The sequence below is a fragment of the Hippoglossus hippoglossus genome, chromosome 8, assembly GCF_009819705.1.
Source record: "Hippoglossus hippoglossus isolate fHipHip1 chromosome 8, fHipHip1.pri, whole genome shotgun sequence".
NCBI classification, from domain to species: domain Eukaryota; kingdom Metazoa; phylum Chordata; class Actinopteri; order Pleuronectiformes; family Pleuronectidae; genus Hippoglossus; species Hippoglossus hippoglossus.
Window position 1 is genome coordinate 6,531,915 of NC_047158.1, and position 27,364 is coordinate 6,559,278.

Consider the following 27,364-nt stretch of genomic DNA (forward strand, 5'->3'; position numbering starts at 1 on the left):
GGAGCAGGTGGATGACGGGCAGCTGAGTAGTGGGCTCAAGGGGGAGGGGGCATCCATTTTGGAGGACTCTTGGGGTTCAGAGAAACCCTGAAAAAAAAAGCAAACCCATCTGGAACTGAGGTGGGGGCTCTGGTGTGAAAGAGATCTAGTGGGTGGTGTCTGACACTCTCTCTTTTGTTCTTTGGTAACACAGCAGTGATGTTGGTGGTGGTGGGGGCTCTGGCTGCCGTGGGGGCTGGGCGCTCAAACAATAGTGCCGATCTAGGAATTGAAAGCCTTCGATGAACAGAAAGGCAAGGAAGCCGTCAGGGAAGGTGCGGGCAGAAGGATAAAGCCGGCATGGGTTCAGCCCACTTATAGTACGTGGGCTCTGCAACTATGCAAGGACACGGCAATGTCACACAAACACACAGTATTTCTGCTCAGTGAATCTATATTGAAAGGTTAGTTTTGCTGGGTATGTTGTATGTAAATGAGATGTATGAGACGTATGTAAATATGAATGTCAGGAGGATAACAATATTATATTTCCCTCCTAAACAAACCAATTATGGAGAGCACTGCTGTGCAATGAATTAGAATTTGCAGAACCTTGGAGCAGCAGGGAAAGAACAATGAGTTTTGGCATTGTGGTGGTAGTGTGTATATATAGGAAAGAGCCGGAGAGCGTGAGCTTCATTTATTTTCATTAGCAGTGTCTATGGGGCCAGACCCTTGCCTGCTGCGAGCTCTGATGCTGCTCTGACTGCTGCTCCATGCATAAACATATATCCCTGAGATGTCTGTCCTTGCTCGGCTACAGCCAAGCCTCTGTCATGCAAGGTTAATTTTCCCTCCATCTCCCCTCTCTCCATTTTTCAAATCTCTCCCATACAATTCACGCCATTCAATCATTTCGCAGAGGACGCCCCGAGTACCTGCAGCAGCTCTCCAGGGTGCTGAATAGGACGACTGTGAGCTTGAAGGAGTGAGCAGGGGGAGGGAGGGCTGCAGCAGCCAGAATGGCTATATTAATTCTTCTTAGTAGGCATGGGGGTATAGAGTGATTGCAGAATGGGGGGTTGGGGGGGATGTGGACCTGCCATTACAATAAACTGAGTCACTGACAATGTCATTCTTCATCTATTCAAACAGGACAGACAGCAGAGCCTGTCAAATATACCATTTCTGACATATTTGCTTTATTTGCCTTAAAATAACCCATAGCAGTCTTTTTTATTTATTTTGTTTGTATGAAATGTATTAACAGGCTCTCTGTTGTGACTCTCACTCACGGTCGGACTGTGGATCCGGCAAAGACACACCAGTGGCTATTCTTCATCTCCTTGTAGAGGTCAAATTTAAAGACTGAATCTCATACAACCACTGATGAGCAAAGGCTTTTCTTTCTTTCCCAATCATGGTGAACAGCCCCACCTACTGGTGTGGTCTCAGTGCAACACTCTATTGTTGTCTATCCGACACTTGCTGTAGTGCCTGGAGGCCTCTAGGTGCTGCTGTTGTGCATTGTGTTGTTTTTTTATTTTTTCCCAAGGTAACATTACATTTAAACTACAAAGAAATTCAAATAACGGGTTAAACGTGAACCAGAGACTTTTTAAAATCGTATTCTATCCAAGCGGGGCAATTGTTTTAGTTTTTATGTGTGATGTGAAAATCTTGTCAGCAAAGTAAAGGAGTGATCTCTGAAGCAGGTTGAAGGTGATGTATTGCCCGAAACTTCTGTTGGCCGCTTCCTCACTGTTATACAGAAGTGAAACTCTAAACTGAAGTGGATGTGCGCCATTACCGTGTCACTCCAAAACCGGTTAGATGAGATTTCTGCGGGAGCAGATGGTGGAAACGGTCTCTTTGTCAAACCAGCGGTGACAGAAGCAAGACCGGAAGTGACGCTATTGTTCCTTGAGGTGAAATAAAGCCCCAAAAAAGCATCATTACACTTGTTGTAAAGTTGATGTGCATCTCTAAAATGTCGCTGAGGATCATAATATACAAAACGCGTGTTGTGTCGTTCGGTTGGATTTAGCAGAGAGGTTACGATTGGGTTTTTATTTTGACGTTTCACCGGATGCGTCGCAGTGCTGACTTCACGCTGACGGGTGCAGTTCGGCTCCCAGCCGCTGGGAGGAACAAGCAGGGATCCGTGCGCGGTGCCGGCGTGGAGAAGGAAGCTGTGTCCGCGTCCACACACTGGAGACGGGACAGAGCCGCTGCGCAGGAGCGAGAGAGAGAGAGAGAGACCGCTTTCACTTTGACTTCCAGGGCTTTCTCTACATGGGGACGAGACATGACATCTACAGCCAGCGAGAGGAGGGCGTTCGCTCATAAAATCAACCGGTGAGCCTGGAGCTTCTGCTTATGGGCTGCAGTTTTGTGTGTGTTTGTGTGTGTGTGAGTGACCTGCCGGACGCTCCGTGTATATCTATATATACACGTATATAGCAAGTAAGCTAGGACTGCTAACGCATCTCTAACCACAAACCAGTGCATATAAAACACAGTTATACCGGGAAATAAAAGTTTGCAGAAGCAGTTTCTCGCCATTCTCTAACACCTCCCGAAGAGTTTATTAGCCCGTGTGTAGCATCGTTAAGAGCATTGTCATCAGTGAGCTACTTAGAGATAACACTGCGAGGCTTAGGGCTAATCTGGTGACCGAGATGTGTCGTTTTGGGGGCATTAAGAGCCTAATAATACCAAACGGGGGAAAACCTCTAAATGGCTCTGAGGTGACACCAGTATGTTTTGTTATCGTGTGAACGCCTTGCAGCATTAACGTGCTAACCTGTTCCCACATGTCGTCAACTGGTTCTGCCTCTCCAGAAACAAAGTGTGGCACTGCATGGACTTGAGGAGTGGTGTGTCATATGATGAGAAATACATTTTTTTGATCACATTCCAGGTGAAATCCTCAAGGCATGTCGTGGCTGTCAACCCGAGCTGGATCTTGGAATGACACTCTCCAACGACACGGTTGTGTTGTTGTGTGTTTGGAAGTGTTTGCAGCCAGATCCCCACCCTGTTTTCTGCAATGGATTATTATCCTAACCTTTCTTTTGTCCAAGTCACACTTATTTCTACTGTTATTTTGATTTCACAGGAACCAGCTTAGCCTTGCAACTCCAGAAACCTGTGAGGGGAAAACAAACAGATTCTTATCATTGACCTACTAGTGGAGAATTTTGTCACCACAGTGAAAACTTTGCTTGAAACATGCCTACGTTATAGTTATTATAAACTCCGGACTCATCACCATCCCTGTGATGGATTGTTTCTTAAGTTATATTTTCTGTAGAGCTATTAGCTTCATGAAACAGTCCTTCACTGCATTCCCTAAGTCCTGCCTTTCCTCTCCTAAGTGGGATCCAGACCATTGTTTAGTGCCGGATGCAGGAAAGGGTGGGAAGGGGTGTTCTGGCTGTTTCGTCTGCAGTCGATAGCTTTCCTTTTTCCTGTTTTAGATCGAGGTATAGTGATCTGCAGAAAGATCTTCGGTTAATATATAGTCTCAGCTCATAGTTTAAACACGCAGAGAAATCGTCTACTTTCAAAGAAGGCCGTGCCATCATCAGGAGTTTAAAAAGTATAGCTGTATGTTGGAGATGAGATTACAGAGCAGAGGTCTCTGCATTACAGTCCTTGCGTATTGACAGAATGAAAGCATGCACCATAGCTATGTTATCATGAGAACCATGGTTTGGGAAATGCTTAAGCCTTTGCAGCTGTGTATATGAGCGAAACTGACATTTTGTGGTACAAGAGGAGCAGCTGCTCGCTCTCCCTGTGTGGGGATTGTGTTTTTTTTTTTCTTACTGCATTGTCTGTCTTTAAGCCTCCAATTTGCCGTTAGTCCATAAAGGCCATGGACATAGCTCTGGCTCTGTGCCTGCTCCATGGAGCCAGCTCGCTACCTCTCTGTGAGATCTGTTCAAGTCCCCATTGACAACAGCTGCTGGCCTTTAGCATCGCTACCAACACCAGAAGCTGAACACTGCGTGGTAGGAGGAGGAGGAGGAGGAGGGTTTTGTAGAGGTTGAGCCATGCCTATGCAGACGAGCTTGGCGTTTCTGCAGTAATGCTTTAACTCTGAATCTGAGAAAAGTAAATGAGTGTCAGAGAGAAACCTGTTTATGCAAATTTCACTTGTATCATAATCATTCAATTTGCCGTTTGCGTTTTTGGCAGTGATTTTAGTTCCGGGACTGGTACTTAAATGCACTATGAAAACACTGGCATGATATCAGAATCATGCATCCTCGCATCAAATAAGATATTTTATATTTTATGAATCTTAAACATCCTCCATCTTGATATGAGTTTTGCAACTAGTTCTCAGAGAATTGTGATGTCTTGGGCCGACTTTCTGTTGTTGTTCCCTTTTTGAGGATCTAACAAACCTTTTTATATCTTTCTCTTGCTCAGGACGGTTGCTGCAGAGGTCAGAAAACAAGTGTCCAGAGACTATGGCTCTCCTCAGCTGTCCAAAAAACGAGGCGGCGCGCACCACCCTGTGAGTCACCCTGTATTTAACCTGCCAGAAATTTGAGCCAGCAGGTTTGAAGCTCCAATTAGTGAGGTCAGAAGTTGATGGGTGTACCTTTTATAGTGAGTTTGAAGTTTAGATACAAGTACTGCAGTTGAGTGTAGTTTTAATTTAGCAGACATGAAGGGAGGTGGTTTTGAAACATGATATACCTGCTCATGCTTACCTGTGTTGTTTTAGAGCCAGGTTAGGTTTCTGCATGAATGCTCATCCAAAATAGAATAAAACATAGCTATATAAGAGGCTGTGTTTTGGAAAATGTCTGCTACAATGACAAACAACCAATTAGTCCAGCAGAAATGTACAATTACTCTTCAGACTCCTGAGAAACCAGACTCCGGCTGTGGAATAGACTGTTTACTCATGTTAGCCTTGAAGTGCTTTAAAAGGGTAAAGGAGGCAACAAAAATAGCTTTTAGGTTACCATTGAGGAGGTCATTTGTTAAACTATAATTTATGTAAATGCATTTGTAGCTTTGTGTACAGAATGTGACCTGCACACACACAGTTGTTTTTGTGACTGATTCTGGTTTAGCTGTAACAGAGTTTGCAGAACTGAAACCTGAAAATGAAATGTGATCAACTTAACACACCGTTCAAACGCAAAATTCGATTTCACTTTTGTATCTGTTGAACGTGTAGTTTTAGACGTAGAGCACGAAAGATATTGTGACACCTTGAGTTTAGTGTGAAATGCCCATAATTAAAAATATAAACACAAACCGAAGATGTTCTGAGCTGCATGTCCATCTTCACAAGGATGCAAAATACGAAGATGAATATTGTGAAAACCTTTTTGTTTCTATGTTTATACATTTTTTGTTTTATATCACACATCAGTCTCTCCTAATGACTTGCTATCTCCTTTCCTGCTGATCTGTCATTACGGCCGTGTCATAGTTTTTGGTTCATAATATTTTTGTGTTGGTTGACAGTTGCCCCTGACAGAGGTGGCTGAGCCTGTGGACTTTGAGGAATATGTGAGCAGCCATGCTCCTGGGGTGGAGCCTGGCCCCCTCAGACAGCTAATGGAGTTCCCACAGGATGACATGGAGCTCCTCCAGCTGGACAAAGACTGCACTACACTGGAGCCCCCACTGCCCGAGGAGGAGGAGTAAGTCCAGCTGCTGATGGCCAACACAAGCCCTCAGACTGTAACACACACACATTCCTCTATGCTCTTTATACTACCACACATACACACAGAGGATTAATAGTAGTGTAATGGAGGACAAACATCTCTACAGATAGGAACAAAGCCTCCCTTTCTGTGACACTGAATGAACATAAATATTAAAAGCATGTTTTGCTCAATAATTAATGTGTTTTTCTGTGTAGCTCCCTGGATCCCAGAGTGAGAGATGCCTTGGCAGTCTACACAGATGACTGGCTCGTCATTCAAAGAAAGTAAGCGGTGTCAGCTGAATTAACCCAGTTTTTTAAAAATCTTTTATTAAATAACATGCACCACTTTTCCCTTGCTCGTTCCTCACGTGATTGACAGTTACATTATTGCTGGGACAATTCTTTTACTTTTTGCTTGTAGGTATCAGCGCTACAGCACCACATACACACCTCATAACTCTGAGCGACAGAGGGAGAGGCAGCGAGGGCTGGTCAAACAGACCTTTGAGCTGGACGATGCTGCCTCGACTGAGCGCCAGGATGACCAGGTATCTGACGGTGGTATTTCAAGAACTTGTTATGGCTATTCAGTCATTTTAAGTTTCTTTAAACAAATTTTACTGATCTACTTTATATACAGTGTTTCCAGGAGTAAAAGCTTAAAGGTAGTCCACGTCTTTGAAACTCCCATTATTTAATATATGGAAAGAGAGATGGACATATTAGCCAACCAATGAAGCATGTCTCATTATGATGGGAGAGGCATTGCGACTTATCTAGTACATTCTGCACAGCGAGTTGGTCATATGGAGAATGAGTAATGGATTAATGGATCTACCTTGTCCATTATCCATTGCACATTCTCCATATGAATCATATTAAATATGTTATGGTAATAAGGTAATGGGATCTGTAATGTATTATTCTCCTCATCTTTCAAACCCATCTCCGCGTGGAGGGGGGGAAAAAAATAATGATCTCACCCGACTGTCTCACACTTATGTGTTTCAGGATGACGCAAAGCGGCGGTCAGTTAGCCTTGATGAGACCCCTCGGGGCAGCTGGGCCTCCAGCATCTTTGACCTGAAGAACTCTTCCCCAGACGCTCTCCTGCCATCTGTGCTGGAACGTACAGCTGCTGAGGACATGGACCACCGCAACACGGAGGCACGCCTGCAGGGGCGCCACAGTGACCTGCTGGGCCTCTACCCTCCCCCCGATGAGGTTCGTAGTAACACATCCTTATTGTGCTCTGTTGCGAAACAGACTATATTTAAGTAATAGACCTGTGACATATAAATTAGCACTCTTCATTATTCTTAATAATTAGTTTGAATTGAGTTACACAGCTTGTTGAGTTTCAGGGGTAAACGGCGATGCAGCCAAATCCAATACAATTGAAGTAAATGGTGACCGCTTCTTCAAACGTAAAAATATACTTTTTTAAATGCCACTCATCCAAGTGTCCGTAAGCCCAGAGATTCAGATTCAACTCGAAACGGCGTCATTTACACCACGTTTTAAGCCTAAATGTCCGCTGTTATCCTCCTTGTTACGAGTTCTCGCTGAAGAGAAGTGGAACACAATTTCCTTAAATTTTTATTGGATTTGGCTGCAATGCTGCTGAAACTCCAAAAGTCGACTCAAACACTCCATCGGAATAGTGGTGAGTAGATTGAGTGATTTTCATATTTGGGTGAACTATCCCTTTAAGCTTTTTCCAGTTATTGCATGGAAGCATTGCAGACAAAAAAAAAGAAAGGTTATTAAATTTGGCATATTATGTTATATAACACAGAAAGGTCAGATGTTCGGTGAGACAGGTAATTGTCTTAACCTCAATGTATTAATCTGAATAGATGTTATAAGGATATCTTTTGGTAAACAAGCAGTGATGCAACATTTTTTTGCTTGAAATGAATAGAAACGATTGTGTTTTATGTTTGCAGCAATGATGGCCTTGGTTTAACCTGTTAATAAACATAACCTATGGAAAAGCCAAATGTCGTCAACACAAAATGTATTTATAGTTCTAGCTGCATAGATTGAATGCAACTTAATCTAAGAGATCACCGCTGCACTTTTGTAACCAGCAGAAAACCGGTGGATATGTTCCTCGATTCAGTCTGTGTTTGCTTCCACTACATCAGTAACATCTTTGAATTTCCCATGTAGTGAATGTTCTTAATGTGTGGAAACGCAAACCTCTCTTGGGAACTGTTTGCTTTTTTTTCCTCCTCTGTTCACTCCATCCTTCTTTATATCTATTTACACAACGCTGCTTTCTCTACTGCCACGTTGCCATGACATCTGTGTAAATGTTATCCGTGTGTGTGATTTTGTGTGTGGGTGTTGTACATGGCTTTGTTGTGTGTGTGTGTGTGTCGCAGGATGAAGCAGTAGAGAGATGCTCTGTTCCTGAAGTGCCCAAGGAACATTGTGGCCAGAGGATCATGGTCAAGTGTCTGTCTCTGAAGTGAGGAACATTTGGAATATAACTGACATTTACCATATTTCTTCATGGTCTGGTTCATTGTTAGAAGTTTCATCAACGCTTAACTTATTTGACAACCACTGTAAATTGTTTTTTCTTCAGGTTTGAAATAGAAATTGAGCCAATATTCGGAACACTTGCCCTCTATGATGTCAAGGAAAAGAAAAAGGTATTTTTAATAACAAGAAATCTGATTTTTTTTATTTTATTTGGTACAATGATAATTCTTCCAAAAGCTTTCACCCTGTAAAACTACTTACGTAATGCTGAGCTCATGCTTAGCTAATTGAATTTCCCTCTTCTGAAAAAGGTCTAAGTGGTCTTGCGGTTTAGACCACTGAGTCATAACTGAATTATAATCCTTTAACGTGCATTTCCATTATCATCTTTCCTTCCCCTCCCTCTGTTGCTTCCCGCTTATCTCAATCTTCCCTCCAACAGATCTCTGAGAATTTCTACTTTGACCTGAACTCGGATCAGATGAAGGGGATGCTTAAACCCCACACACCTCACATAGCCATATCCACGCTAGCCCGTTCTGCCATTTTCTCCATCACATATCCTTCTGCTGATATCTTCCTGGTCATCAAGGTACTGAGAAACCCATGTGTTGCACAAATAATTTTGACAATGTTGGCTATGCAGGCATTTACTCTCCCTTTTATTCATCATTTAATGTGCTACTGATAATTAATATAATACACTTCAGTCACTTGCATGTACTGTATTTCAGCTGGAGAAAGTCCTTCAACAAGGAGACATCGGAGAATGCTGTGAACCCTACATGGTCATGAAAGAATCTGATTCCCTCAAGGTAATGGTGCCAAAATGTTTTTAAAACTGATGCAATGGTCAGACACAGTGTGCACATGGGACCTTTTTACTGTCTAGTCACAAGTATTTCTCAATACAGTCTGGTATCTTGCAATATTTACAGTCCCCTTTTTGCCCCTCTTTTTTTGCTATTGCAGATATTTTAAGCCTAATCTGTATGTGTTGTTTATTTAGTTTTCATCATATCTTGTTGACTCTTGTCCCACTTCAGCACAAGGAGAAGCTGGATAAGCTGCGTCTGCAGGCAGAACAGTCCTGCAGTCGTCTCGGCCATTTTCGCATGCCTTTTGCCTGGACAGCCATTCACCTTCTCAACATCGTCAGCAGTGTTGGGGGTCTGGATCGGTCCGACCCAGACTCTGACTCTGGTACTGCTTACTTACACATGCAGTCTCACACACGCACATACACACGAGAGCCCACATACACGGTCGGTGGGCAGGTTGTTGGTCCATTTGCAGTAGAGATGATAGACTTCGTTCTTTTGCAAAATAACAATAGTTTCTGTATTTTTTCTGTTTCTAAATTACCCCAATAATTACGATTTATTCACATGCCTCTATAATATTGTATGATTTGTCTTCCTATCAGAGCGAAAAAGTCATGGAACATGGAATGAGAGAAAGAAGAAGGGGTTTGAGCGGATGAGCATTGCGGAAGACATGTGTAACTTTGCTACTTTCCGACCAGCTACGCTTACTGTCACCAACTTCTTCAAACAGGTCAGGCTCTGTCTACCTCACATGGGGCATGTGTCTCTTTCCCCCTTAATTTCCCTCGGGATAAATAAAGTATCTGTCCATCCATCCATCCATCAATCATCTTTCTATCTAGTTTATGGCAATTTGAAATATATAGTGTTTCAGTTGATCTTTTAGTGTGATAAGATCACATGTAGATCGTGATCAGTTTCCCCAAAAATAAGTTTTCTTACTGTCTGTCATTATATTGCGTATTTATTAGAGACAGTGGTTATAACTATTCTCTAATGATATTTTTATTATCCAACTAAAATCTCTGCTCTTCTACTTGTGTGCATGAAGGAGGGAGACAGACTAAGTGATGAGGACCTGTACAAGTTCCTGGCAGATATGCGCAGACCGTCCTCTGTTCTGCGGAGACTGAGACCTGTCACAGGTAAGCGTGACTTAACTGTGTCTCTAAAAAATGAAAGTAATTTCAGCACAAATGTTCGTGGACGTTTTTTAAATATATCGTGTTGGTTTCTTGTTGTGTGCTCATGACTGATCTGGTCCCTCAGCCCAGCTGAAGATCGACATCTCTCCAGCTCCGGACCTCCCTCATTACTGCCTGTCACCAGAGTTGCTTCATGTCAAACCTTACCCTGACCTGCGTGTACGGCCAACCAAAGAGGTGCAAGAGTTCCCTGCTCGCTATGTTTACACTCCACACACCACCTACAGGTGAGCGCTCTCCTATCAAAGGCACAGACACACACACACACACAAACACACGCACACATTGCAAGTTGACCTATTGAACAAACATGCATGCACCCTGTCACTGCGTGCATGGCTCACTGTGTTTGTTTTAGACAGTAGTTCTATGGAATGAGGGTAGCAGGCTCTGAATTCTTAATTGAAACAGAACTTTATTCATTGTTTTATAAAATGTATAAAATCTAAAAATGCTAAAACAAGCTTTTATTTTTGAGTTTTACAAAAAAGAACCACAATACTGTCAGGCATAAATGATCTAATAATTTAACAACTTAATTTGAATGGCATTTTCATTAAATACATTTATCAAAGGCATCAAGGTTAAGATAAACAAAAGACACAAAAATATTACATAAGAAATATTCTCAGCTGACGAACATGTAGCTAAAACTAATGAGCAGTCCTGCAGTAAATTCTACCTTCAATAATGTTATGATGTTCAGTTTTTACTGAAATAAATTAAGAGAGGTCTGGATTTAGCTTTATGATCATTTTGGAGAATGTACTTGTTGGTGTTATTGAGCATATCCTCTATAATGCTATAAATGGGGGTGTGTTAAATGATGGAAACATTTAAACACAAACTGCAGCTTAAAACATTACTACAAGAAATTGAATCAACACCTTGTTAAAACGTCAACATAAACTGACTACTATCTTGTTATATTAACTGTTATGAAGGTAGATTTTATTGCAGGACTGCTGTAATAGACTGTAGTAGTTATAAGTGCCAGGGGAGTATAGATGACAGCTGTACAATATAATCAAAACATACAAATATTTTCTGGTCATACATTAGATCTGTAGTATACATAGCAGGTTCGGGAGGGAGTGCAGTGATGTTCCACAGTTGAGATCTATGTGGACTCGTCTCATTCAGAGCTGCTTAGAGGAGGAATCCCTCAGTGGTGAATCTTAAAACTATGTCATCGCTTCACTCTGGAAGGAGGAGGATAAAATTGTCGATTTAAATTAAACGTAAACTTAAAAAGTCCCAAACATCAAACGTTTTCAAACAAGCGCCTCACCATCCTCTGTAGTTTGGAGAGCTGCTCGTTCTGGGTCTCAATATTCTCTTTGTGGAACTGGGTCAAATGATGTAAACATTTCAAGACGTAGGAGTGCTCCTCTGCTCTCTCCTAAAAGACAGGAAGAAAATAAAGTAACCCATTTAGTGTATGCCAATAAATCAGCAACTGGTATCCAGATATGTGAAGTTCTGTAGTGCCTTTGCAGTAACCTATGTGCGCGGGCTGGTTTGACAGCCACAGTGACAGACCTTGAAGTTCAGATTTCTGTTACCTGCAGCTCTTTGATGCTGTTGGGTGCGAAGTTGTTGAGATACATCTCCAACATCCTCACTTTTGTCTTGAGCTCCACCTCTTCCTGCTCCATGCTGGCCAGCCAGTCTTTAGTCATCACGGTCTGATCTTGTTGCTTGGCCATCTGGGCCTGTCAAAAGAGCATCTGCCCAGATTATCCTCTTCCCCCACCAATGATTCCAGTGCAGCTGGCAGCTGCCTGCCCCACAGTGTAACATGCAGCTTTCTAATGACACTCGCAGTCTCTTATCTCAGATAAAAGAGTTAGATTTATCCATATACATCAGAAAAATAAATTAAAGAACCAGGTGATGCACATAGGTCTTACAAAAGAAGAGTGCTGGGTCTAAGCACATAAGTGTCACTCAGAGGTTTGTGTAGACATGTTAAAGGCATTGTTGTCCTCAAAGAACTGCTTTATGTCATATCTGTTCAGCTGTAGACGCAGATAAACACAGTAATTTAATCGGACAGGGAGGTTAGATACTTGATATTCTGCCTCTCTGTCCCTCTGCTTCTGCATGTTGTGACTTTTTATCTGCATTGTGACTGGAACTCTCTCGTTATCTCTCTGATAGTAACAGCACACAGGAAGTCAATTGTTTACATATTTCTGTGTTTTTTTTTACCTGTAGCAACTGTATCACGTCTTTCATCTCTTTCTCCACCTCGGCCGCCTGCTCAGTCTGCTTCCCCAGCATTTGCAGAGTCCCCTCGTGGCTCTTTAGCGTCTTGCTGATTTTCCCAATTTTTGCAGCAGTTGTTTCATAAATGTAATTTAGGGATTCGCTGAACTGTATGACACCAAACATCAGCACGTTGACTTCTTCCAGCGGTGCAGCCTCGTCTTCCACCTTGCTGGTCTTCGGGAGTGGACCTGCATGGGCTTCTCTCAAACCCCCAGCCACACAAAGCAAGGACAGAGCCCAGATCATCTTGACCATTCTTGTAGTTTACAAACTGATTGAAGTCTTGTGATCTGTTTCACTCAGTTATTTGTTCGCTTTTCCAACAATTCAGCCAAAGGAATTTTGATTTAAAATCTCACAAACGATGCAGGAAAGCTGTAAAATACGAATTTGTCTGTCACAGCTGTGCAGAGCTTATCATCATCAGAGGAGCCCCTGGATGATGAATTTGTTTGCTTGTCACTGTGCCTTATATTGGATGTGTACATGCAACACCATGGTGAAACATTAGCTCAGCTGTGGTTCAATATCGGGTCCCGCCTGTGGCCTTAGTCTCAGTGACCTTGCCTTCTAGTTTAACCCCCGAGATACCATTTAGTCATTTAGGTAACAAACACTTGTGATGCACATAACAATGGATGGCACATTCCTGACTTTGATACAGAGAATACATGTTTCCTAATGAGCCATATTGCAATATGTGCAGTTAATGTTATTTGAAATACATGTGTTTGATGTGGTGTCACAGCCTCTTGACAAGTGGGTGAAATCAGCGATTTCAAAATATGAACAAAAGTTACCTCCACTGTTTGACTTGGAAAGTAGTTTAAGTGACTTATCTACAAAATTCAGTACAGGGCCACATGGTTCCCATGTGCAACACAAAATCAATTAATTTTCTTTCCAAATTATAAAATTTATAAAAGCAATATTGCATCATTGTAGATATAAAGGATCAATTGATGCATAATAGGGTGTGAAACAGCAGTTCATGCTGAAACCAAAGGTGGAAACATTAACCATTGAACATTGTTCCTTTAATTCACTTTGCAGTTTCATTCAACTCTGTCTCCATTAGGGATGCACCGATATGGAAATTCTTGGCCCATACCGATATTTAAAACAACAATCTAGCCGATAGCCGATACCGATATTTGTTTATTACTTGCATGTGGCCTTCTTGGTGTGTAACGCCGGGTTTACACCGGGCGCTGAAGCGCCGCCCCGCGCCGCGCAGCGTTATTCTCAAGCGCGCAGCCGACTGGCTGTTCACACCGGACCCGCATTTCTCCGCGTCGGTCAGCCCGTGATTCTCCGCTTGTTGTTGTATGTAACCCGTTCAATGTCGGGTGTCGGGGATTTTTGACGTATTCTCCAAGCAAGCCTTTAGCCCCCCCCTCTCTCTCTTTTTATCTATATGACTGCTTGTGTGGCTGTAGTGGATGGGCAGAGGGGGACATTTAATTATGTGATTGGGAAAATTGGGAAAATTAAAACTCCAGGACAACAGAAGGGGAATACAAAGTATGGGATGCATATTTGATCATTTATATCATATAAAATATGCCATTTATATCGTTTAAAATTATTTTTCAGTCTGTTTCCTGGCGCGATACGCTCGCTCGCACGCCGAAACCATCGGTGAAGGGCGCTGGCGCGGCGCGGCGCATCGCAGCCCATGTGAACCGCACAAAGGTTTAACAGGGGGGTGGATGGGAGGCGCCTGGCTTTCCTTGGCGCGGCGCTTCAGCGCCCGGTGTAAACCCGGCGTCAGTGTACCATAATCTGGATGCCAGATTGGCAGGCTGCAGAAAACATACCAATGAATATCGGCCAATGTTATCGGTGAAAGTCAAGTTTATTACCGATACGCCGATAGCAGTAAACGAGGCGAATATCGGCCGCTACCGATATACGGCCGATACATCGGTGCACCACTAGTCCCCATAATTCTTTTCTCATCTCATTTATTGCATTAGAGACAGCCATGGTAAAAAAAAAACAAAGACTAGCAAAGGAAGCTGCTGACATGAAGCTGTTTCTAAATGAATGACGGGAGCACGGCACTGAAAGGTCTGTGACTGAGACCTTAACCTGTGTCTTGCATAATTTCGCCTTTCAGGAATCTGCTCTACGTTTACCCACAAACTCTGAACTTCAGCAGCCGCCAGGGCTCGGTGAGAAACATTGCTGTGAAGGTACAGTTCATGGCAGGAGAAGACCCCAGCCAAGCTCTACCGGTGAGTCACAGTCTGTGATAATCCATGTGACAAAACTGCAATGTTCTCCAGAAAGAGAATTTCCAGTCACAAAGAACAGCTCGAGGCAGTGAAATACTATATGATTAGTGAACTTCTTCAATGAAGCATATTATACCAGCAACAGAGCTGGCAAGAAAAGTCTCGTTACATTTGGTGAAATACAGTAAATCTTTTGTCGTTACTTTGATTTATTTTTGTTTATTAAATCAGTAATTGTTGATGCACAGTGTATTATACCTATTAAGTTAAGAATTAATTACAAAATTTAATGGCTAAATTGTCTTTATATCTTCAGTCCGATAATAACAGTACAAAGTGTGGTCTATTTGCAAAGTGACACTAACGCTCCGTGAAGTGCTGAAAACATATTGGCGGTGAAATTCCTTAAATGATTGACCAGATCGCAGTAATGTTCTCATGTCAAAAGAGTGCCTTCTGTATGTCGTGGAACAACGATGTTTATACCCATGTCATTTTGACCAGGTCATCTTTGGAAAATCGAGCTGTTCCGAGTACCTGAAAGAGGCGTACACGCCCATCATCTACCATAACAAGTAATCACTCAGTCACCCGTTGGCCCTCTGCTGGTCCTTCCAACTTTTTCTCCTTTCCTTGTCTTCTGTTAACGCTGTGTTTAACTCTTTGCCCTGAAGGTCCCCCGAGTTCTACGAGGAGATGAAGATGAAGATTCCCGCCAATCTGACAGACAACCATCATCTACTGTTCACCTTCTACCACATCAGCTGCCAGCCCAAACAGAACACTCCTCTGGAGACCCCCGTGGGCTACACTGTGAGCGCGCTCCTACAGCTGGCCCACATTTAACACATCCATCCACCCACTCACTCACTTGTTTGAACGCTCTCTCTGTTGTGTTGCCATCGGTAAGAGTTTGCGTGTCTCTTTGTGCCCGCAGTGGATCCCTCTGATGCAGCATGGCCGACTGCGCACAGGCTCCTTCAGTCTGCCTGTCTCGGTGGAAAAGCCCCCACCTAGCTACTCTGTGCTCACCCCTGACGTGAGTGTCTGACAGTGAGAATATCTGTTTGCCTGCCGTCATCTTCTCCTCGTGATGTGACTGTGACTGAGTGTTAAATGAATTGGATGTCACTCCATGGCAGGTTCAGCTCCCGGGCATGAAGTGGGTTGATAATCACAAAGGAGTGTTCAATGTCGAGGTGACAGCGGCTTCCTCGGTTCACACTCAGGTACACAAATATGTATTTTTTTTATACTGAGCACCATTAAAATGTGCATTTATTGTTTTCATATTGTTAACTCCTGTAATTCTTTCTGTGGATAGAAAACACAACTTTAATTCATATAACAGACATTAGAGATACTGACAGAATAACACAAATATTTCTGTATCTATTGTCTGTTTTTACTTTATTTATAGATTATATGAATCCATATACAAACCTTTTTTTCCACTATTCACAAGTGTACTGAAAGTCTGTAGGTTTACATTTACTCTGAGCAGTGCCTGGATGTAATTTCTTCTCACATTATATTCAGAAACTCATAGAGACATTACATCCTTTATTTAAAGTCTTCTGGAGTTTAAAAACCAGTGTTGCCAGATTGAAATTCACTGAGTTCATTGTGGTTGTCCCTGTAGGATCCACACCTGGACAAGTTCTTCACTCTGGTGTATGTCCTGGAGGAGTACTCCTTCCCCTTCCGCCTGAAGGACGTCATCATAACCGAGGCGAACATGGAGGGCGAGCTGAAGGCCTGTATGGCTGCACTCAAAGGGACTCTGCTGGACACCTGTGTCAGGTTTTTGCATCAGCTGCTCAACAAGCTCATTCAGCTCATCGTCTACCCGCCGGTCATCGCAGGCCAAATTGGTAAGTGAGTTTTGAAAGAGAACAGATTTACATAATTTCTGCTTCTGGAAATTTGAAGCACAATTGGAACAAGGTTGAAATCTAATTGTGATCATTGGATTAAATTATCTGATAATTGTTGTTTTATTTTCCGCCTCATGCTACTGTCATGTTTAATCTCCAGTGAACCTGGGCCGTGCTGCTTTCGAAGCTATGGCGTTGTTGGTCAACCAGATGCACAAGAACTTGGAGGGTAACCAGGATCAGCACGGCCGCAACAACCTGCTGGCGTCCTACATCCACTACTGCTTCCGCCTGCCCTCTGCTGAACCTACACTGCCCCCAACAGGTCGTTTATCGGATTAAACTACATGCACTAAAGAAACAGAAAGAGGAGTTATCATTGGACCACTCACAGTCTTTTTGATTTACTAACATTTCTTCTTTACATCTCCATGAGTAGCAGGCACCCAGTCGTATGAGATGCCCATGCAGTATGCCACCTTATCAAGAGCAACAGCTCGTCCGAGTAGTCTGCATTTGTCGCGCTCCAAGAGTATCAGCAACTCCAACCCTGACCTGGCCACCACACCAGCTTCACCCGACGAAGAGGTGCAAAGGATCATTGGGAGCAAAGTGAGTTGTCTCTAGAAATTTCTGGAATTTATTGATGAGACTTGAGGATTGAACTGTGACTGTAGTTAGTGTGTTTACAAGATCTGAAAAAGACTTTTAGAGCTGTTCAAGGTTAAATTCAGCAATATTCTAAAGTTTCAAATGTTTTTTAAAAAATCTGCACCAATTAATTGTGTTAATGAACAGTGTTGAATTTGCACATCAAAATTTTAGATGCTGGGTTTAAAAGTTAAGAATACCAATATTGTTTGTGTGGGGAATGGGAATTTGTCATATCAGTCTATCGTTTTGTTGTAACGAAACTGCTGCCCTCCCCTTGTTTCATCTCCTCACAGCAGATTTTATATTCTGAGGTTGAATAAGAACTGTGCCAACGGTTAATGATGTTGCTTAGGTCAAAGATGCATTTATGCTGTATGCCACTGTCCCTTGTGATTCACGCAGTGCTCCCAGCCCTTCCTTTGTTCTCCCCTCTCCTGTTTTAGCTTCACTTTTCACATTCCTTGTTTTTGTTTCCTCCAAAATTCCTCCCTCACATAATCTTCTTTGTGGTATTTGTCTTCCCTTTTCTCACTGTGCCCTCGCCTCTTGCCGCTCTATGTGTGCTTGTGTGTGTGGGGTGTGTGTTTTGTGTGTGTCTCCGTTGGCTTATGGCAGGGCATTGACCGCTCCCACTCCTGGGTAAACTCTTCTTATGCCCCTGGGGGCTCCAGATCTGTGCTACGCCGGAACCCCAACTCCAGCTGTGAGCTCAAGCAGGTGCCAAATCCCTTCTCCTCCTCCTCATCCTCACCTTCATCGCCTCCCCCTTCACCTCTATCCTGAACCATCTCTCATCAATTCACACCTCAATCTATGTTTGTGTTTCTTTCTGCCTGTCACTCTGAGCCATACCTAACTTTTCATCCACTATGACACATGGTCTGTCCTTTGCAATGCATCTTCTCACCGCTGCTAAACAGACCATATCTGTTTTGTTGAATGACACCATCTCTGCCTTGGGCTCGGGTAGATTTCTTACCAGCCTTGCGCTCATCAGGGTTCATAGAGAGTTCTCTGGCCACCCGTCCATTTCCATTCATCCATTTTCACGTCACTTTGTCCTCATCTCTGTGTGTTCACCTCACCATCACTCCATGTCAGGCAAACGACCGCACCTGCAATCGCATGTCTGCCTTTCTGGACAGCGTGGCCTTGTTTTCAGTTCCGACAAGGCAGATTACCAAGAAGGTAAAACCGGCAGTCACCATTATAAACAAACACGTTTTGATGTCCTAACATTCATCCATTTTCAACATCATTAAAACAAATCAACATTCAAAACTGTGTCTCTCTGTGAGTAGTTAAACAATTCCTTGAGACTCTGACATTGAATATTTGTTGTCTGGATAATGTGTTAAGTTTATTTTACTATCAATGTTTATATTACTCTGATTCTGTTTGTATCTTCGGCCTTAAAAAACTATCATAGAACTGCACAATTAATTTACAAACCTTAGTTACAGTTTTCAGCTTTCTCCCTGTGACAACAAAAACAATTTTAATCTCAATAGCTCATACAGATACTGAAATTGTTTCATCATACAATCTAAAATTTGGTCGGTGTTGGTTCCTGTGTAGCTTCTTCATGAGGAGCTGGCGTTACAGTGGGTGGTCAGCGCCAGCGCAGTGAGGGAAGCAGCGCTGCAGCAGGCCTGGTTTTTCTTTCAGCTCATGGTCAGTATGCTATAAAACACTCTAAGACGGTCTAAATCTAAAGACTTTTGAGTAAAATACTGAAAATCACAAAACTTGTACCATTATTAAAGCAGTAAAAGCAAAATGTTCTTATTTGTCCCCTCCTGCAGACAAAAAGCATGGCCCACCACTTATTCCTGACCTCGAAACTGGACATTCCTAGGCGCCAGCGTTTCCCAGACCGCTTTGTGGACGACATCGCTGCACTTGTGTGTGCCATCAGCGCAGACATTGCCAACCGATACCACAAGGTACTGAGCCCATAAAGCTGACAGTCCATTTGTTTTGTATTGGACAATAAAAGATGTCAGCGTTTCTGTTAAATAGAAACTTGCCTTGTCGTTTACTCCGTGCTTGATCTGAATTAGAATCAGTGTTTTAAGTAAATTAATGTACAATGTCATTGTTTCTCTCACATGAATACCTCATCCTCTCTCTCAGGATGTGGAGCTTGTGGAGAGGTTAAACAGCAATCTGGCCTTCTTCCTGAATGACCTGCTGTCTCTCATGGACCGGGGCTTTGTGTTCAACCTCATCCGGTCCTACTACAAACAGGTGCCTGATGCTCCTCTCCCTGTTTTTCCTCCAATATCAAACACTTTGAAATAAATCCCAGTGCTGCCTCATGTGTTTTAAAACAGATTTTTACATTCTCAAACAAACCTGTCTGCTATGCAGATTGCCAACAAGCTCCACACGTCACAGAACCCGAGCTCTCTGAATGCACTGAGGATGGACTTCACTCGTATCGTCTGTAGCCACGAACACTACGTCATCCTCAACCTGCCGTGCTCCACTCTCAGCCCTCCAGCCTCCCCCTCCCCCTCAACTTCCTCCACCACATCTCAGGTAACTGGAAAACTCAGATTCATCACGCCTCCTCTGTAGACTGTTAAGCAAAATAATATCTCTTTATTTTCTGCAATTCTTTTGCTTATTTTTCTGCTGTTTCTTTTGGTTATTTTGGGAAAGATCATCAGGTAAAGCACACAAATGTAATTTAACTGATTTGAATTCAATCTGCTGTTACTGCCCTCTTATTCTTCCATTGCTCTGTTCACCGTCTGCAGAGTTCAGCATTTTCCAGCGTGGTGCAAGACCAAGGTGTGGCCACCATGTTTGAGCTCTCCGTCCCTTTTCGCCAGCAGCACTTCCTGTCTGGTTTGGTGCTAACTGAGCTCTCTCTCATTCTTGATCCTGATGGAGAAGGGTGGGTTGTTATTAACTGTATATAAAGACTTTCACTTCATTTCCCCTCAGGGATCCTCTGACATTAAACCGTTAATACATTATAGCATAAAGTACAAGTGCACAGTCTAAAACACACTGATACACTCTCTGTTTTTACCCACAGGGTTTTCTTCCTTCATAAAAAGGCCATTAGTGCCGTTCACTCCCTGCTCTGCAGCCATGATGCAGACCCTCGCCACAGTGACCCTCAGGTCAGAGCCCATGTAGCTCAGCTCTACCTGCCCCTCATCCCCATCGTCATGGAGACGTTGCATCATCTCCACGACTTCTCAGGTCAGCAGAAAAAATACGCAGTCTACTAATATTGTTATCATCCACCTCCTCAAGATCTCTGTGTTTTATTTCCAGTATTATTGCACCTGAGAGGGCTTTTCATTATTTCCTTGTAGACTCCTCGCCTGCTCGGGTCCGCCATGCCTCAGCCCACGCCGACGATGCTGACCCAGACAGTAGCAACACTATCAGTCAGTCTGTTGCCATGGCGATTGCCGGCTCCCCTTTGCCGCATGCCAAAGCCAACGCATTTGCGCTGCCCACAGTGGTGAGTGATAGCGGCAGGGGTCAGGCTATATCCCCCGGGCCCTACACGCTGACAGGTTGCAGATCGGCCTCTATGTGGGAGGCTGCTGCTTCAGTTTGACAGACGATCTCTCTTGCCTTTCTGCAACTCCACACGAAAGCCCATTTCAAGAGTGTTTGCTTTCTTACCATGTTTTCTTCTTTTCTGAAATACAACTGCTCCTCTTAGCCTGTAGGTGGCCCCCTGTCCATTTTCTTTGTAACAGTCATTAATCAGATTTAAAGACTGGCACTGAGTTTGTATCTTTGTCTTCATCAGGCTGGGCGTCAGCCAAGCTCTCTGTCAGCCGACTGTAGCAGGACTCTGCTGGTGTGTTTCCTGTGGGTGCTGAAGAATGCAGATGCAGCTCTCCTGGAAAGCTGGGTGTCTGATCTGTCTGTGTTACAAATCAACCGCCTGTTGGATCTGCTGCATCTCTGTATCTCCTGCTTTGAATACAAGGTACAAAAACCAGGCACTGCCACCACTATCATCACTGATAAACACAGTAGGTGTCAAAAAACAGTGTTTGGATGTTTAATTTGGACCTGCTAGAGCAACAGTACAGATAAATCACTACTTCTATCATGAAAGTTTACTGTAGTATCAGGTTATCAGGACTGAATCACTACTGTTTCATAACCACCCTTTTACCGTTTACTGGAGATTTTCATTGTTTTGACAATTGATTTAGTTTTCCCAAACCGTTGATCTCTGTAGGGGAAGAAGACTCTGGAGAGGATCAACAGTCTAACGTTTAAGAAGTCTCAGGACATGAAAGCCCGACTGGAGGAGGCCATACTGGGCACCATTGGAGCTCGTCAGGAGATGGTCCGCCGCTGCAGAGGTATGCCGCATTGGAGCACAGTAATGAATGTGTGTGTGTGTGTGTCAGTAGCTGTCTGTGTTTGTGGTGTTGACTTGTCTGTGTTCATGGAAATTGTCATCTGTTTACCCTTCCAGATAGGAGTCCCTACGGCAGCCAAGAAAACGTTAGGTGGAGGAAGAATGTCACCCACTGGAGACAAAATACAGACCGAGTTGATAAGTATGTAATTAACATTAGTTATTAGTTATAAAGGATACTCAGAATCTCAGTCCTAAAGCAAATAAAAAGTAACTAGTTAAAAACCTCAAGTCCATCAGTTAAGAAATGGAAGGCAACTTTACAGGAAAGACAGATAATAAAAGGTTTAAGTGGAAGACAATTTTACTTCATTATTAATTAATTGTGGTAATTACATTAACTTAGATTAACAAAAGAATCAACAAAGGGAAAGAGGGGTTCTTAGGTAAACAAACAAGCACATACTCAGTGTACATATACACACACATCGTATATTTATTTTTTTATGTTTTTACTTAGTTTTTTATCCATTATTTGTATATGGGTGAACATTAATTTACCCCTCTTCTTTTTATTTTATGACTGTCACTGGTTGTTTAAAAACACAAATGTATATTATAATAATAATTGGACATTTTGTGGATATTTTGTTTTTATTTATGAAATCATTGCAATAAACTAATGATAAAAAACATTAGTTTAAAATGTATGGACACATTTTTATATGTACAACACTGTGACTTCGTTTGAGTGTTCATTAAGAGTGATGATTGTAAAACAATTATCTGTTACAGGACTAAAGCTGAGATGGAGCAGGAGTCTGTGGTGGATGGAAACTTAGCTACGGAGGCTTCTCTGATTGTATTGGACACACTGGAGATTATAGTGAAGGTAAACAGTATGAGAAAAAGTGGAAAGATACATCATCCTTTGACTCACCTTTTGTGTAGAATTCCCCTGCTGTATTATGATCTTTCACTCTGTCCTCTGTTCAGACTGTGGTGGCGTCAGAGCTGAAGGAAAGTGTTTTAGGCGGGGTGCTCCGAGTGCTTCTTCACAGCATGGCAGGTAACCAGAGTGCCCTCTTCCTGCAGCACTGCTTCACTACACAGAGAGCTCTGGTTTTCAAGGCAAGTACAGTTTCTATTAGTGTGCCAAGTGTCGCCATTAATTTTTATGATCCATTTTAATCTTATATTAATTCAACTTGACACATCGAATTTGATCATTTTGCAAAGAAAACAAAAAAGTGACAGTGTGTTTTTATTTGTGTGTAGTTCCCAGAGATGCTGTTTGAAGAAGACACTGAGCTTTGTGCAGACCTGTGCCTGCGTCTCCTTCGTCACTGCAGCAGTAGTGTCGGTTCTGTCAGAAGTCACGCCTCCGCCTCGCTTTACCTGCTCATGAGGCAGAACTTTGAGATTGGAAACGTGAGTTTAGACATTGTTCAGAATTTTGACGTTCTTACAACAATAAGGAATCTACAGAACACACACAGGAGGTTTACAGAATGGATCTCCATGATGTTGTGAGAAAAAAACTCTACTATTTCTGTCCTTTGCTCCAGAACTTTGCACGAGTAAAGATGCAGGTCACCATGTCTCTGTCGTCACTGGTGGGAACGTCCCAGAACTTCAATGAGGAGCATCTGCGTCGGTCACTCAAGACGATCCTCACATACGCTGAAGAGGACCTGGAGCTCCGTGACACGCCCTTCCCAGAGCAGGTAGGCAGCAGCCACCACACTGTCTGTGCATCATCCGGATGTGGTGCTGATCACTCATGTCCTGTGTTGCACTCTTGAAACTGCAGGTCCAGGATCTGGTGTTCAACCTGCACATGATTCTTACCGACACTGTGAAGATGAAAGAGCATCAACAGGATCCAGAGATGCTCATTGACTTGATGTACAGGTACAGAGACGCCCATCAGTGACACAGGCATATAAAGAATAAAGTTACATGACTCAAACCTAAATTCTTCTCTCATATTTAACTTCAGGATTGCCAAGGGCTACCAGAACTCTCCTGACCTACGTCTCACGTGGCTCCAGAACATGGCAGGAAAACACTCTGAGAGAGGGAACCACGCCGAGGCTGCCCACTGTCTCGTCCACAGCGCCGCTCTGGTGGCAGAATACCTCAACATGCTGGAGGATTGCCGATACCTGCCAATTGGTTGTGTCACATTTCAGGTCGGTGCATGCTGTTTAATTTGGTGACTCATTTGACAAATAAACAGCACTTATGGGCAGCATTCTGGCAGAATTACATGGGGTGTTCCAAGATTTAATCAAGACTGATTGTTGAAAGAGTGAAATATAAGGATTCTTATGTTTATTATTATTTCTCCGTTTCCCTCTCAGAACATTTCATCCAACGTCCTGGAGGAGTCGGCAGTATCGGATGATGTCCTGTCTCCGGAGGAGGAGGGGATTTGTGCTGGGAAGTACTTCAGCGAGTCTGGCCTGGTGGGCCTCCTGGAGCAAGCATCTGCATCTTTTAACATGGTACGACTCATATTCTCCAACCACATGGTGACAGGCTGCATGTTCACACAGCACAGGGTTACACAGCACTAGCATGGCTGAGGGAGTGTTATGCGATCGAGTGGTATGTGTAGAACTGGCCTTCCATTGTGCTGTCACCCCAGGCAGCCATGTACGAGGCCATAAATGAAGTGTACAAGATTCTGCTGCCCATCCATGAAGCCAACAGGGAATTCAAAAAGCTGGCAACCGTCCACGGGAAACTGCAGGACGCCTTCAACAAAGTCTACAACCAAGTGAGTTAAAAGCACGATCTTACAATCCGCTGCAATTAACTGGGCTGTCAAACATAACTTTTTCCTAATTTCTTTCTTTTATCCCTCTTTTCTCGACTTTTCCAGAGTTCAGGATGGGAGGTAACAAGCTCATCGGTCACACTGAGTATATTCACTGTAAAAATAATCATATTTTGCATTTACAATGTTTTTTCTTTCTTCCCCCACTGCTTGTGAATCAAATGTTACTGGTGAGTGACACACAACTTTCTTTCAACTTTCTTTGATATAGTTGAGTTGAGCCACTATAACAAAACATTTTCCATTCCCTTTGCCACAACCAGCTTGAATTTATATTTTCCCTTCTTTCTACAAAAGTTCTTCTGTTACTAAACCAGTAATATTAACATTTCCATCTGTGAAAATCATGCAATGAGGTTTAAAATATGTTCGAAAAGTCTTGAGTCCACAACCTCAACAGGAAGAATATATGAAAAGATTTTCAGCTCAAATACATTAAAGGCTTTCTATTTTCTTTCTCCTGTTCTCCAGTCAACACTTAAGTTGTGTATCTACATCTTTGTGATTTTGCTTCACTCAGCGTCTGCACTCTTTCATTATCTCGTCTTTTCATCTCTCCTTCAGTGTTCAGAGAATGTTTGGCACCTACTTCCGGGTTGGCTTCTATGGCTGTCGTTTTGGAGACCTGGATGAGCAAGAGTTTGTTTACAAGGAACCATCGATCACCAAATTAGCCGAGATCTCCCACAGACTTGAGGCACGTTAACTCATCTTGATGCAAAAAAAAAAGAGAAAAAGGTTTGATTAGTGATTACTGAAAAACAAATGTCTAAAAGATGAATGTGTTTGGTGCTCAGGAGTTCTACTCAGAGAGGTATGGGGATGAGCTGGTTGAAATTATCAAGGACTCCAGCCCAGTGGACAAAACCAAACTGGATCCCAACAAGGTGACTTTTTACATATAACTATGTCATAACATATGTCACTCATAATATAATGGCAAAGGTTTTGCAAAGGGTATAACTGTGCTGATGTGTTTATATTTGTTTAAGGCCTACCTCCAGATCACCTACGTCGAGCCGTACTTCGACACTTACGAGCTGAAGGAAAGAATCACCTACTTTGACAAGAACTACAACCTGCGTACCTTCATGTACTGTACGCCCTTCACTCTGGACGGCCGAGCCCATGGCGACCTGCATGAGCAGTACAAACGCAAAACCATCCTGACCACGTCTCATGCCTTCCCTTACATCAAGACACGCATCAACGTTATCCACAAGGAGGAGGTGGGTATCTGTTCACGAGGGATTCTTGGTCAGATGCCACACGACTGTGGGGTGTGCGGCTTTCTCTCATTCTGTCATGTTTTCTTCTCCAGATCATTCTCGTCCCCATGGAGGTGGCCATCGAGGACATGCAGAAAAAGACTCAGGAGCTCGCTTTCGCCACAAACCAAGACCCCGCGGACTCCAAGATGCTGCAGATGGTCCTGCAGGGCAGCGTGGGCACCACTGTCAACCAGGTGTCTGTTCATATACTGAAATTAAAAAAAATCTAAATAAACATAGGGAGCACACCCATGCTGCCTTCCCTCACATCCTCCTCCTGGTATATTAATCCCATTTGAATGGGGTTAAACTCAGGCTCAGTGTTTTGAGTCGTGACTGACATTCCTTAGCAGATATGTAACAGGCTCTCTCCTTCACAGGGCCCCCTCGAGGTGGCGCAGGTCTTTCTCTCTGACATTCCTAATGACCCAAAGCTGTTTCGACATCACAACAAACTGCGCCTCTGCTTTAAAGACTTTACTAAGAGGTGATGACACACTCCGCGGCCCAGACGTGACTGCTTTGTTACTAATAAAAACAAATCCCCACTTGCGGTGACTTCTTCGCTCTTTCTATTGCAGGTGTGAGGATGCCCTCAGGAGGAACAAGGCTCTGATTGGTCCAGATCAGAAGGAGTACCACAGAGAGTTGGAGAGGAACTACAATAAACTGAAAGAAGCTCTGGGTCCTCTCATCAACCGCAAGATCCCCCAGCTATATAGAACCCTGCCAGCTCAGTCTACGCAAACACAACGGTAACTGGAGACACCAGACACACACACGCACGCCTACGCACAGAGACACACAAAATGAGCTCATGCCGCTTCTCAAAGACCATCAAACCAACACAAAAGAAACATAAAACCAAACTTTATTTCACTCCAGGTCATAGATTCATACAATCTGTGTTTGTCACCGGTGAATAGATTTGCACGACACTGACGTATCATTAATAACTATCGCCTTTCTCTCTTTTTTTACATACATTTTTGAAAGAAAGTTGGTACATGTATTAAAGTATTTCATCCTCTTTGACGATGGAAACATTCATCATCTGTTTTTGTTTTTATCTGCCTTTGGCATCAGCTCAGTTTGTGTCTGTGTGTCTCTGGACTGGTTCATAATCAAAAACAGCTACAGTCAACAGCACCTGCCACAGCCTCGATTTAATACCAAGAAAAACAAGTAGTTTGATCTTCTTATAGAATCAAAAATATGATTTTGAGAAAAGTTCAGTTGCTTTTTGAGCTGCTGAAATTCAACACCGTCTAAAATGATGATGAAGGGGTTTGACCTCACTCTTTCAAAGAAGATACTCCTGTTGGCTCATAGTGGGACATTATTCACTGTAACTCCTTGACTCCCTGGGTCAGCAGTAAATTTTAAAGTAAAATTATTCATAGATCATCATGCTATTAGACATATCAGATTTTGAGATGGACGTTTCGGGGAAAATAAACCAAAACACTCAAGGTTCATCTTTCGTCTTGCTTCTGTCTCCTTCAGGAACTCCTACTGTAGGTCCAGTCTCCGGTGAGTCGGCTGTGGAGGCTGAGAAACACTGGAAAACAACACAGAATAACAAGCTTTACAAATTAGTATATCTTCCCGTCTGTTTCCCCCTCCCCCCACTGCACTGCACACCAACTGTCATGGTCG

The 27,364-nt window shown here is 43.1% G+C and overlaps 2 protein-coding genes across 7 annotated transcripts; one reads left to right on the top strand and one right to left on the bottom strand.

Annotated features, from left to right (window-relative positions):
- Positions 1 to 2,097: 2,097 nt before the first annotated feature.
- On the top strand, positions 2,098 to 27,364 carry LOC117766189 (dedicator of cytokinesis protein 7-like). 6 transcript variants are annotated; one of them, XM_034592975.1, is made up of 50 exons: positions 2,124 to 2,337; positions 4,423 to 4,510; positions 5,479 to 5,657; positions 5,882 to 5,950; positions 6,090 to 6,216; positions 6,680 to 6,892; positions 8,059 to 8,144; positions 8,265 to 8,331; positions 8,604 to 8,753; positions 8,896 to 8,976; positions 9,208 to 9,364; positions 9,588 to 9,718; positions 10,040 to 10,133; positions 10,258 to 10,420; positions 14,590 to 14,707; positions 15,212 to 15,282; positions 15,382 to 15,520; positions 15,645 to 15,746; positions 15,850 to 15,936; positions 16,350 to 16,581; positions 16,745 to 16,909; positions 17,018 to 17,196; positions 17,854 to 17,955; positions 18,340 to 18,426; positions 18,817 to 18,912; positions 19,044 to 19,184; positions 19,375 to 19,488; positions 19,612 to 19,782; positions 20,004 to 20,143; positions 20,288 to 20,457; positions 20,574 to 20,725; positions 21,023 to 21,205; positions 21,464 to 21,590; positions 21,707 to 21,791; positions 22,385 to 22,481; positions 22,586 to 22,720; positions 22,868 to 23,020; positions 23,158 to 23,316; positions 23,403 to 23,503; positions 23,592 to 23,784; positions 23,956 to 24,099; positions 24,243 to 24,374; positions 24,480 to 24,494; positions 25,006 to 25,131; positions 25,232 to 25,321; positions 25,427 to 25,663; positions 25,756 to 25,899; positions 26,086 to 26,192; positions 26,287 to 26,460; positions 27,212 to 27,364. In XM_034592975.1, exons 1-50 carry the CDS (start codon positions 2,288 to 2,290, stop codon positions 27,240 to 27,242), a joined length of 6,354 nt encoding a protein of 2,117 aa, XP_034448866.1. In that variant the 5' UTR covers positions 2,124 to 2,287; the 3' UTR covers positions 27,243 to 27,364. The 6 variants fall into 6 exon arrangements, with proteins under 6 accessions (XP_034448870.1, XP_034448866.1, XP_034448867.1 ...); XM_034592976.1 differs by having other exon boundaries at positions 17,021 to 17,196; XM_034592977.1 differs by having other exon boundaries at positions 17,024 to 17,196.
- On the bottom strand, positions 11,030 to 12,914 carry si:dkey-114l24.2 (uncharacterized protein LOC107990273 homolog). The gene is made up of 4 exons (XM_034592982.1): positions 12,408 to 12,914; positions 11,759 to 11,908; positions 11,485 to 11,595; positions 11,030 to 11,395 (listed from the first exon to the last, which is right to left on the bottom strand). Exons 1-4 carry the CDS (start codon positions 12,720 to 12,722, stop codon positions 11,378 to 11,380), a joined length of 594 nt encoding a protein of 197 aa, XP_034448873.1. The 5' UTR covers positions 12,723 to 12,914; the 3' UTR covers positions 11,030 to 11,377.